We start from the raw sequence: 11,855 nt of genomic DNA, 5'->3' as shown, positions 1-11,855 counted from the left end.
GAAGTTAAAAACACGGACTGCAGTCAGTATTACGCGTCCGCGAAAGCAAGAGTGCGGCCGCGGTTAGAATTATGCGGCCGCGAAACCTCCGCAGGGGTATTTTTGTCCGGTAATTTTAGTTTAGTATAAATTGATCTTTTTGACATTTTTAGGTTAAGTTATGTTTTTACTGAGCACGTGAGACGACTGGAAATTCTATTTTGGGCAATTTTGTACTAGAATTAGCTTTCAACGTTAGATTTGTTGACATTCAATTTTGTCCCTCCTTTCTTTCGATTAATTTCCTTGAGCTTCTAAGTTATTAATACATCAAATATTTATTAATTTTCTAGTACAATTTTTCATTACTATAGTTATTACTATTATTATTATTAATTTTTTACTATTACTATTAGTATTAGTATTATTAAGATTATTAGTACAATTACTATTCTCATCCAAACACGCTTAACTTCGGAGTTCTGATGGGATCCAGTGTGTTATTACTGGTATGATTATTAGTAATTGTAATAACAATTACTATTCTCGTCCTTAATATTATTAGTATTATAATTTCATTATTTTATTACTATTGTTACTATTGTTATTGTTGTTAAATTACTACTACTACTACTACCACCACCACCACTACTACTACTACTACTACTACTATTATTATTATCTACTTAATATTATATAATACATTTGAAAGAGCTAATTAAGTGTACTTTAAGGAGCCCAAGGAAATACTAGGAAGAACGGAATTTAAAGGCCATTTCAGATCTCTCATTCGGCCAGGTCTCAAGCCCAAAAATAAGCCCAACATAATCAGCCCAAGAAGAAAATTAGATTTTTCATTTTATTTTACTTCCAAGTAGCTACGAAACTCACGTTTCTTTTCCCTTTTTTCCTCTTTGATGCAAAAATTCATTTCCTTCCAGTCATTGCAAAAGTTTGCCCCCTCCAATTTGGGGTAAGTTTCTCATATGTCTCATCTTTTCTTGCTGATGTTTGTGATTTTCTCCTCTCCGATCCCTATCACGACATTTGGTCAAGCGAAAGAGCCAAAAAACTTTTGAAGAAATCTGAAGGTTTGGCTCTATTCAAACGGCTCTATTCTTTCCATTTTCTTCATAAATATCTCTTCTCTTTGCTGTTGTATTCATGGTGGACAGTCAATTCTTTGGTCCTTTGTCAATTCTAAATTCAACTGATGAATTTGTCTTCTCTGTTCAAAATTCAAACGACACATTTTAATTCCTGCTCTTCAAAACCCTAGCTTTTTGGCCTATAAATATTCTCTTTTGGAGCTCACAGAAGGGGGTACATGGTACAGTCGCCCCTTTACTCTACAAAACATTACTACTCTATCACTCAAAAACTGTAAGAATCTCTTCCAAAACTTTTCTTTCTATCTCGGTAGATTTTAGTTTCGACGAGGTATTCAAACTCATTCGGCTTGAGGTTCGGGTCTCTCCATAACGAGAGAATAGATTCGAGGTCGACGCCACAGTTCACTGCGCACAAGAAGGTTAGATCTAAACTTTTATTTCTGTATTAATTTGTTAACTATCATATGTGATTTAGGAATCGTTTGGTGCAGAAATCATGTTCTTAAATGTGTTTTAGTGTTTGGGACGAGTATGCATAATGTAATTGATAAGTACCAAACAAAATTCTTGTATGAAATCTCTGTTTTATTTTGTATTTTCCGTATACCAGGCTATGTTGAAGAACCGCACCTCTGTTTTGATATTCTATGTTAGGTTGGAATATTAGTCTGAGAATATATTTTAGTGGCTTAAGAATTACTTTAATTAAAACAAGTTCAGTGACATTATGGATCTATAGTCTTAGTTGAAGTTTGGAATATTCTGCCGTTATAAACTTTTTTCCATTAGCCAATGATGATATGAGACTGTTTCTAAATACACTGAATGACTTGGGGTTTGGTATATAAATTGATTTGAGCTATAGGTTTAACTCTGTTGCTCTATTCATGCAAAATGAAATAGATATATGTGAAGGTATTAATACAAATCTTAAGTAACAGAAAAAATGTCTTAAGAAGTAGAAATCATGTATAGTTATTTCTCTAAGAAATATTGGGTACATACTTGTTCTTTAATTTTTTTAAGAGCTCTTCTCTGTTTTTACCATTAACTGTATGTATCCTAATTGGGATCTTGTGTTCGTTTCTTAATACATAAGTGGTAACTTGGTACCATGTATTTGTTGGTGTAGTTTAAAGACTTTTAAAATTGCACAATAGTATGACCGTTTCTTATTATCATATTGTAAACGAATGCATATTACTTTATGATAACGATTTCATGATACCATGACTTGGTTTCTTACATTTCTCCTTCCGTACTTGGATCTCTATTCTAGCTGTAATGGTTTAAACTTGGCCAATAAAATTTTTTTAATAGATTTATCCATAAGGGCATTTTCATCTAAACAAGGAGTTATGAATTACTAGATGACATTTTAAGGGCCTTTCTCTATTTAGTACCACTAACTGTATTTGTCCCAGTTGGACTATTGAGTTTGTTTTAAATATATATGATATCTAAGTTTTAATCTATTGATGTAAATGGTATGGCTTAAATACAATTGAAATTAGATACCAATATGACTTTTTCACTTTAGTTGTTCATAGTTAATAAGTACATGTCTTCTAATTGTTCTGTTTTCTTTCTTTGTTTCACATGAACACCAGAGCCGAAGAGTTTTACTTTGAGACTCAACGACGCCGCAGCCGCATTTCCTCACGCACGTCCAGCCTCTACACTTATTGAAAGCGAGTCATAAAAATATTCACTCTTCTGTTTGAGAGCCAAACATGGCTGTCTAGCAGATCCTCTCCTTTGTCTTATTTTTGCTATGATTGGTGACTAACGTTTTATCTTTGTATGACTATCTTTTAAGTTTAGTTATGTGATTATTTTAGTTGTGTAAATATTTTGACCCAATGGCAACAACATTGGGTAGTAACTAGCGCTTATATAATCATCTGGGCTCTTAGGATACTTCTTTATCATTTACTAATACAACATCCAGACATAGAGATATTAAGAATTTGGTTAACTTGATTTAGATTCGAGGTACTAGAATTGAAAACTGAGTGTGCTTAAGTGGTGACTCTCGTTTCTTCTTTAGGCAATAACATTGGTTTAACATTGGTTTTCAACTATGGTTTCTTATTTGAACTTGTGGATTTAATATTTTAAGCTTTACAAATGGACAAACATGTGGGTTTAACCAACTGTTATACACTAAGTTAATATACTCTTTCTTACACATCTAGACTTGTGGATTTCTTTAAACACAATATTTACTTAGACTTAGCCTTAATCAATTTAAGTCCGGCCGGTTAACCATTTAAAATGGATCTTTAAGGGTGCCTTAAAAACTTTCGCTTTAGATTAATTGAACCCTTACCTAGAATCATTAGATTAAGTAGGCTTTAACCAGAGTTATACTTTAAATACAATCAATTTAGGTATCCTAATTAACCATAATTAATTAGGTGGCAACTCTATTATTTTGATCAAACCCAAAATTGCCTATATGTTGTACTCTACTTTAACCAGTTTAAAATGGGTATAACAAGATTTTTATCTTTTAATCTAGTAGCTAAACCTATAGCTAGGGTTGTGACCCAACCCTAGTGTGGGTATTTGATGGTCTTGAGTTTTAGGGCTTGAATGTGTATGGGTTAGTAGTATTTAGCTTGGTTCTTGCTAACTATGGAATTAGTGGTTGCAAACACTGATTCATGCCTTTATGACTTAGTCTCTACTTGAGAAAGAGGGACTAAGTCTAGGAAAACTAGGCTAATAAGGAAATGGGGTGAATTCAAGAAATTGATAGCCCCAATTAAAGGGTTAAACCTAGAGATAGTAATACTCGACTTGAGCTAATATGACTTGTATTGCATGAATACCCATTTGGACTTGAGAAAGCCAAATTAGGAAAAATCACTCAAACTACCGAGAGGTATAGAGTGAGTACCCGGGTTGATAGCTATATTAGGACCCCAATTAATCACATGATTGCCCTAGATTTTTGCTACGTGTTAGATATCCACATAGGTGGAAGTCACTACCCTAGTCCCTTTAAACCCTTGAAACTTAACATCAAAAATATTGTACTTAGTTTTAACTATTGCATGTTATAGAATAGAAGTAGAAGTAAAAAACAAACCAAACATGTGTGGAAGTGTAATTAAGGGAAAACTCCATATCTAGACTCGGATATAAATCTAACTCCAAACAAATTAACTTCCTGTGGACTCGATTCCGACCTTGTTGGGTAAAACTACATCGACCATCCTCGCTACTCAATAGTAGTGCAGGCTTGGACCCGATCAAGGACGCCGGGTCGAAGTATCGGCTTGAAACTAACATGAATCAGTGGCTCTTCAAGAGTTGTATCCAAATGTGTGTAGCTAAACATTGACTGATTTCAAAAGAAATTGGGGCTAGGGTTTCGGCCAAAATGGGATTTGTGAGGGTGGAGAAAGATTTAGGAAATTTGGGGGTTGGATTTGAAAAGATGAGGTTGAGATGTGGAGGGGGTGAAAGTTTGGTGGTGTTTGGACCACCACCGGCGGAAAAGAACGGTGGTGACAATGGCGGCGACCGAAAGGTGAGGAAGAATATAGAAGAGAGGAGTTTCTGGGGTTTGGGTTTTTAGAGAAACGGAAAAAAATCTGATTTTAAGAGGCTTTTATACCTCAAAGCGGAACAAATGAGGGCCGTTGGATCAAAGATGATGGATGGATGAGTTAAAGTCTTTAGATTACTAAATGAAACGACGTAGTTTCAACATGAAACTACGACGTTTGATCTTAGACTCACCTTGGACTGGGTTAACTTATTTGGGCTGCTGCTTTACCTCAAATTCGGCCCAATTTGGATGAAACATAAAGAAACCCAATCCCTTGAGCCTCGTAATAATTAATTAAACTAAAGTCTTAATTTAAAATCTACTAATACACATAAAATAATCCAAAAAATCATAATGTAGAAGAAAAACGAAAAAGTAAAATTAGGCATTTACAGCTGCCCTTTTTTGCTCGAGAACATGAAGAGTTTTCGTGCAAAGATAGTGAATGCCATGACTAATTTTTCTCACATATTACTCGAAGGAAAGCATTTTTTGAAAAATGTCACCGAACCTTGCTTCTGAGGTTGACTACATATATATAAAGGAAATCAAGTCAGTGTAGTTCTGAAAATTTTTGATAGCTGGGACTATTGGACACTAGAGTTAAGACTGTTGTTGTTGCTATTATTATTACTTTCTACCGTTATTGTTACTTGCTGCTTACATCAAAATAAAAGAGAAGAGAACTACATATGTCTGCAAACTATGAGTTAAAAAATTCCTATCTATATGCCCTCACGAGTTAAATCTTGATTCTTGACTTTCTCGCTTGTTGTCGACCTTAGATTGGATCTCGATGCTCTTTGAAGAAAGACTAGGTCTCTTTCTCGATTGCTTGCTTTCCCGATCAGAATTTAAGAAAATGAAACTTTGAGGAGCTGGGTTGCCGGTACATTATCAAAGTTAACTCCAACTATCTTGCGATCGGAAGACCTCTCTCTTCTGGCAAGAACTGAAACTGCAAACTTTAATCATCACAATCTGTTCTTTATAGTGGGGTCGTGCAAAGCCATCAAAGACGAACAAAACAAACAAAATTTTTCTGCCCCAGTTTGGCACTAGGAAAATTTTGTGAGTTATTAGAGAAAGATATAAATTATCTAATGTATTGAAAGGAAGACAAAGACAATAGTATAAACTAGCTATGGTGAGGATATGAAACCAGGGGGTAGTACCCGTGTTACCAAAAGGAAATGGACCTAGGGGGTGGTGCCCTATATTAGCGAAAGGAAATGCAACCAGAGAATGGCGCCCTCTTCACAAAGAGGGAATATAAACAGGGATTGGTGCCCTATATCACTGAAAGGGAATGTAACCAGGGGTTGACACCCTATATTACTGGAAAGGAATGTAACCAGGGGCTGGTACCCTGTATTACTAAAATAAAACGTAACCGAGGGTTGGCACCATGTATTACTAAAAGGAAGTGTAACCAGGGGTTGGTACCCTGTATCATTAAAGGAGAATGTAACCAGGGGTTGGCACCCTGTATCATTGAAAGAGAATGTAACCAAGGGTTGGTGCCCTATAATTACTGAAAGGAAACGTGACTATGGGATGGTACCTTGTATTACTGAAGGAAAACATAACCAGGGTTGGCTCCCTGTATCACTGAAAGATAATGTAACCAGGGATTGGCGCCTTGTTTCACTAAACAGGAATCACTAAAAGAATGTAACTAGAGGTTGGTACCCTATATTACTGATGAGGAATGTGACCAGGGGTTGGTACCCTGTATCACTAGGTATGTAACTAGGGATTGGTACTCTGTATTACTAAGGAGAAGTGTAACCAGGGGTTGGTACCCTGTACTACTAAAAAAATGTAAGCAGGGGTTGGTACCTTGTATTACTGAAAAGAAAATATAACTAGGGGTTGGCGCCCTGTTATGGATAAAGTGCTAAATCCCTCTAGGCGAAAAGGTTCTACCTGAGTTAAACTACGTGAAACAGCCTGAGCGAAGAGTACTTCTACCCGAAAATATGAGCTGCATCGCCCTAGGCGAAAAGGTTCACCCCAGTTAAGCTACGTAAAACAACCTGAGCGAAGAGTACTTCTACCTGAAAATATGAGCTGGATCCCCTTATGCGAAAAGGTTCTACCCGAGTTAAGCTACGTAAAACTGGGAGGTATGAACAGTAGTGATGCATGATGAAAATAAAATAAAATGGATATTTTGAGGAACTTACCTTTGGTGACCTGCATTATTTTAGAATCGCCTTTTTGCACTGCTTTATTCCTACTTTAAACAAAGAACAAATTTGTGAGTTTTCAAAGTGATGGTCGGCTTGTGGCCTTGATACCCTGAGGAGTTTGAATTCATGGCCATCCAGCTGTCGAAGAATTGATTCTACCAGAATGGTACCGAGTTGCTCGGATATTCTTTATCGCTTTTTGGAGACCTTGGCTTTCCATCAACGCCCCCGACTGCTTCATACCCGGATGTCTATGGTACTGCTAATCCTTGTCCCTAAGGCAAGGCAATTTCCCTTTAAAATCAAACTTAGTTGGCTTGCATCCAGTACCAGTTTGTGTCTGTTGTGCTTATTAACTTTTCCTATGAAGCAAGTCTTGCTTAGGAGACCTTTTCAGTTTCTTTGAGACACTTTGTTCGGCTTATCAAAATAGATCAAATATGGATTCGTGCCTTCATCAATGCCGTATATGCCCCAACTTGTGCTCGGTATTACGGGGAAACTGTAGCCAATTTTGCAGCCATTTCTTTGCTTCATTTTTTATGCAATATCAGACCTAAAGGGACTCAAAAGAAAATTATGGGTAAAAACAGAAGAATAATTGAAAGTGAAAAACTATTTTGTTTAAACAAAACGAGTCCCTTTCGGGGAGAGGAATATGGAGACTTATCTGGAGGTATGTGCCGACTTCAATGAATCATGACATGCATTTTGGACTGGACGCCTGATCCGTATGAGCTGTCTAATTCTCAAAATCTGTCGCAAATTTTCATCTTGAAACTATCTTGGTTGTGCTCATGTCGGAGTATCGAAGACCCTCATTCGACTAGTAGCGCCCTTTGTGGGTTTTTGCTAACTGAGTTCTCTCATTTCTCTACTCACAGTCGTCTTATGATGCCCATATGGATTTTTACCAATAAGACTCTCTCATTTCTCTGCTCATTATCACCTTACGATGCCCATACGGGTTTTTACCGATAAGACTCTCATTTCTCTGCTCACTATCTTCTTACGGTGCCCATACGAGTTTTCACCGATAAGACTCTCTCATTTATATTTCTTTCTTTGTTTTTTCTTTGCCGCCCTTGACTAAGATACTGCATATTGTAGGTTGTCCAGCGCCCTTGCCATGGTGATTTCAACATTCTCAAAATTCAATCAGGAGGTCTTTATAGGAAAAGGTGAAAAGAACCTTGAACTAAATTACAACTTTTGAACTGCTTTTAGAGAAAGATTCTAACAAATAAAACAAACTTTTGCCCTAGCTTTGGAGTATTGGGATATAGATTTTTTTTTTGTGATGGGACCGAACCCAGGGTAAGGCTGCCTACGTATTTTTTTTGGAATCAGGTCGAATGTAGTTCACTAACTCAGAAGATTTGTTGTTTGATTTTTTTTTTTCTCTTTTTTTTTCTTCTTTTTTTTCCTTTTTTTTTTGTTCGTGCTTGCACAAGTACATAAGTTCCAAAAAGAGGAAAAACAAAGAAGGCAAATACGACTCAAAAGGTTTAACATAAGGGCGACACCTATTTGGATAATGAGCAATGATATAGCCTTCGTCATCTCGATCTGAGAAAATCATGCGTGAAAGCTCCGCAGTGGGTATATATCAAACATAATATCTTTTGACTGCATTTGCGTTAATAGTCATGTCTGGTACCCGTCCTTCTTCATCTACCAAGTGCAAGGACCCTTTTGGTAACACTTTCTTGATGATGTAGGGTCCTTGCCAATTCGAGGCGAACTTACCTTTATCTTCTACCTGATGTGGAAGAATGCGTTTCAATACGAGCTGGCCTACCTCAAAGTGCCTTGGGCACACTTTCTTGTTATAAGTGTGTGCCATTTTTTGCTGGTATAACTGGCCAAAACACACTGTTGCTAGCCCTTTTTCATCATTAGCATTAGTTGTTCTAATCGGGTCTTGACTCACTCAGTGTCTTCAATCTCCGAATCCACAATGATTTGGAGAGAGGGAATTTAGACTTCAGCCGGTATTACAGCTTCCGTTCCATACACCAGCAGATAAGGGAGTTGCACCAACAAATGTGCGAGCAGTCATGCGGTATCCAAAAAGAGCAAAACGCAATTTTTCGTGCCATTGCCTGGACCCTTGGATCATCTTCGTGATAATCTTCTTGATGTTCTTGTTTTTTGCTTCAACGACTCCATTATCTTTTGGACGGTAAGGGGTAGAATGGCGATGCACAATTTCAAATTTCTCGCATACCTTCTTCATCAGATGACTATTTATATTGGCTGCGTTGCTAGGGATAATGGTCTTTGGGATACCAAAGCGACAAATGATGTTGGAATGAACAAATTCAACCACTGCTTTCTTGGTGATTGCTTTGAAAGTAACTGCTTCCACCCGCTTGGTGAAGTAATCAATGGCAACCAAAATAAATCTATGCCCAGTTGAAGCCTTTGACTCGATTAGCCAAATAACATCCATTCCCCAAGAAACGAAAGGCCAAGGAGAGGACATGGGGTGCAATTTCAACGGAGGCAAGTGAATCAGGTCGCATTGAATCTGGCATTGGCGACACTTGCGAACAAAACTAAAGCAATTTGCTCCATAGTAAGCCAATAATACCTTGCGCGCAGAATCTTTTTTGCCAAAATGCATCCGTTCATGTGAGGTCCACATACCCCTGAATGCTCTTCACTCATGATCTGCTCAGCTTATGTGGAATCTATGCATCTCAAAAGGTTCAAGTCTGGGGTCCTTATGTACAGGATTTCCCTATTTAGGAAGAAACCACCGACGAGCCGCCTTATAGTTCTTTTTTGATCTCCTTTGGCATGCTCTGGGTATTCCCTTGTTTTCAAGAATCGTTTATGTCATGATACCATGGTTCACCATTTGGTTCTGCCTCAATTCCATTGCAGTAACCGTGTTGATTTCGAACTTGGATTTCCAATGGATCAATATGAGTGTTTCCTGGATAAGGGAATACCGAGGCTAAGGTAGCCAAGGCATTGGCTAGCTCGTTGTGAAACCTGGGAATGTACATGAACTCGATGGACTTGAATCTTCAGCTCAGGTTTTGCATACATTGTCTGTATGGAATAAGCTTGATGTCTCGAGTCTCCCATTGGCCTTGGGCTTGCCGGATAAACAAGTCAGAATCTCCCATAACCAATAGTTCATGCACATCTAGATCGAGGGCCATTTTTAGACCCATAATTCAAGCCTCGTATTCTACTGTATTATTAGTACATAAAAATTGAGGCCGTTAGATGGTAATGTTGTGCAATAGGTTAGATGAGGATTGCCTCGATCTCAGCTCCTTTGATATTGATAGCCCCATCAAAATACGTTTTCCATGCATGGATGTCGTCTGGAACTACTTTCTCTATTGAGTTGACCTCTTCGTCTAGGAAGTACATGCTCAGTGGCTTGTAAACATCATCAACTGGATTCTCTGCCAAATAATATGCCAAATCCTGTGCTTTTATTGTGGTGTGAGTGACATAGACGATGTCGAACTCTGTGAGCAAAATTTGCCATTTTGCAAGCCTGCCAGTGGGCATTGGCTTTTGGAAGATGTACTTCAAAGGATCCATTTTGGATATGAGGTAAGTAGTGTAGGCCAAAAGATAATGCCTCCGCTTCAAGGCACAACAAGTCATTTCTAAAAGGGTATACTTAACCTCATAATTTGTGAACTTTTTGCTCAAATAATAGATTGACTGTTCCTTTTTGCTTGTCGCATCATGTTGCCCCAGAATGCATCCAAAGAAATTATCCATCGCCAATGGATATAAAAACAAAGGCCTACCCAGTTCAAGTGGGACCAGTACAGAGGGTTTCGATAGATAGTCTTTGATCATGTCGAATGCTTTTTGGCAGTCGTCCGTCCATTTAACAGCGACATCCTTTTTCAACAACTTAAAGACGGGCTTGCACGTGGTTGTGAGTTGAGCCATGAACCTACTGATGTAGTTCAACCTCCCGAGAAAACTCATGACTTCTGTTTTGTTTTTCAGTGGTGGTAGATCTCAAATGGATTTTTATCTTAGACTGATCTAATTCGGTGCCTCTCCGACTGACTATAAAATTGAGGAGTTTCCCAGATGGAACCCCAAATGCGCACTTGGCTAGATTGAGCTTAAGGTCATACCTTCGCAGTCATTCAAAGAACTTTTTAAAATTGAGCACATGATCATCCTGTGTCTTTGACTTTATGATAACATCATCGACATATACTTCAATCTCTTTGTGCATTATGTCTTGCTAAATGGTGGTCATGGCCCTCATGTAAGTTACCCCTGCATTCTTCAAACCGAATGGCATGACCCTGTAACAATAAGTACCCCATGGAGTAGTGAAAGCGATCTTTTCTGCATCATCCTCATCCATTTGAATCTGATGGTACCCAACATAGCAATCCACGAAAGATTCTATCTCATTCTTTGCGCAATTATCTACAAGGATGTGGATGTTTGGTAAAGGAAAGTTATCCGTTGGACTTGCTTTGTTCATGTCTCTATCGTCAACACAGACTCTGGTTTTTCCATCCTTCTTTGTCATAGGCACAACATTTGCCACCCAGGTGTATCGAACAACTCTGACCACATTGGCACTCAGTTGCTTCATTATTTCTTCTTTGATTTTATCATCATGTTCGTTTTAAATTTTTTTGCTGCTTTTGTTCGACTGGTGGAAAATCAGGATACGTGGGGGATCATATGAACCAAAAAATCAACACTTAAACCTGACTTATCATCATAAGACCGAGCAAATACATCTCTGTATTCAAATAAAAGTTGAATCAACGCATCTCTAGTTTTTTGTTCAGTGTGAATGCTTATCTTTGTTTCTCTAAATTCTTCACGACTTCCAATATTAATCGGCTTAGTTTCATTAAGGTTTGGCTTAGGCTTGTTTTCAAATTGTTCCAATTCTCTTTTTATTTCCTCAACAGCCTCATCTTCATCATATCGAACCTCTTGATGTATCATTTCGAAATGAGACAGCTTTTTAAGATCTGGGTGTGAATT

At 37.7% G+C, this 11,855-nt stretch overlaps 2 protein-coding genes and 1 long non-coding RNA gene across 3 annotated transcripts; 1 reads left to right on the top strand and 2 right to left on the bottom strand.

Annotated features, from left to right (window-relative positions):
• Window positions 1-878: 878 nt before the first annotated feature.
• Window positions 879-3,013, top strand: LOC109205727. The gene is made up of 2 exons (XR_002064723.1): window positions 879-1,510; window positions 2,702-3,013. It is a non-coding gene; the product is annotated as an uncharacterized LOC109205727 (long non-coding RNA).
• A 5,822-nt stretch (window positions 3,014-8,835) lies between these two features.
• Window positions 8,836-9,477, bottom strand: LOC109205719. The gene is made up of 2 exons (XM_019368464.1): window positions 9,178-9,477; window positions 8,836-9,129 (listed from the first exon to the last, which is right to left on the bottom strand). Exons 1-2 carry the CDS (start codon window positions 9,475-9,477, stop codon window positions 8,836-8,838), a joined length of 594 nt encoding a protein of 197 aa, XP_019224009.1.
• A 635-nt stretch (window positions 9,478-10,112) lies between these two features.
• Window positions 10,113-11,451, bottom strand: LOC109205718. The gene is made up of 2 exons (XM_019368463.1): window positions 11,169-11,451; window positions 10,113-10,342 (listed from the first exon to the last, which is right to left on the bottom strand). Exons 1-2 carry the CDS (start codon window positions 11,449-11,451, stop codon window positions 10,113-10,115), a joined length of 513 nt encoding a protein of 170 aa, XP_019224008.1.
• Between the last annotated feature and the right edge of the window lie 404 nt (window positions 11,452-11,855).

The sequence above is a fragment of the Nicotiana attenuata genome, unplaced genomic scaffold, assembly GCF_001879085.1.
Source record: "Nicotiana attenuata strain UT unplaced genomic scaffold, NIATTr2, whole genome shotgun sequence".
Lineage (NCBI taxonomy): Eukaryota > Viridiplantae > Streptophyta > Magnoliopsida > Solanales > Solanaceae > Nicotiana > Nicotiana attenuata.
This window is presented reverse-complemented; position numbering and strand designations above follow the sequence as displayed.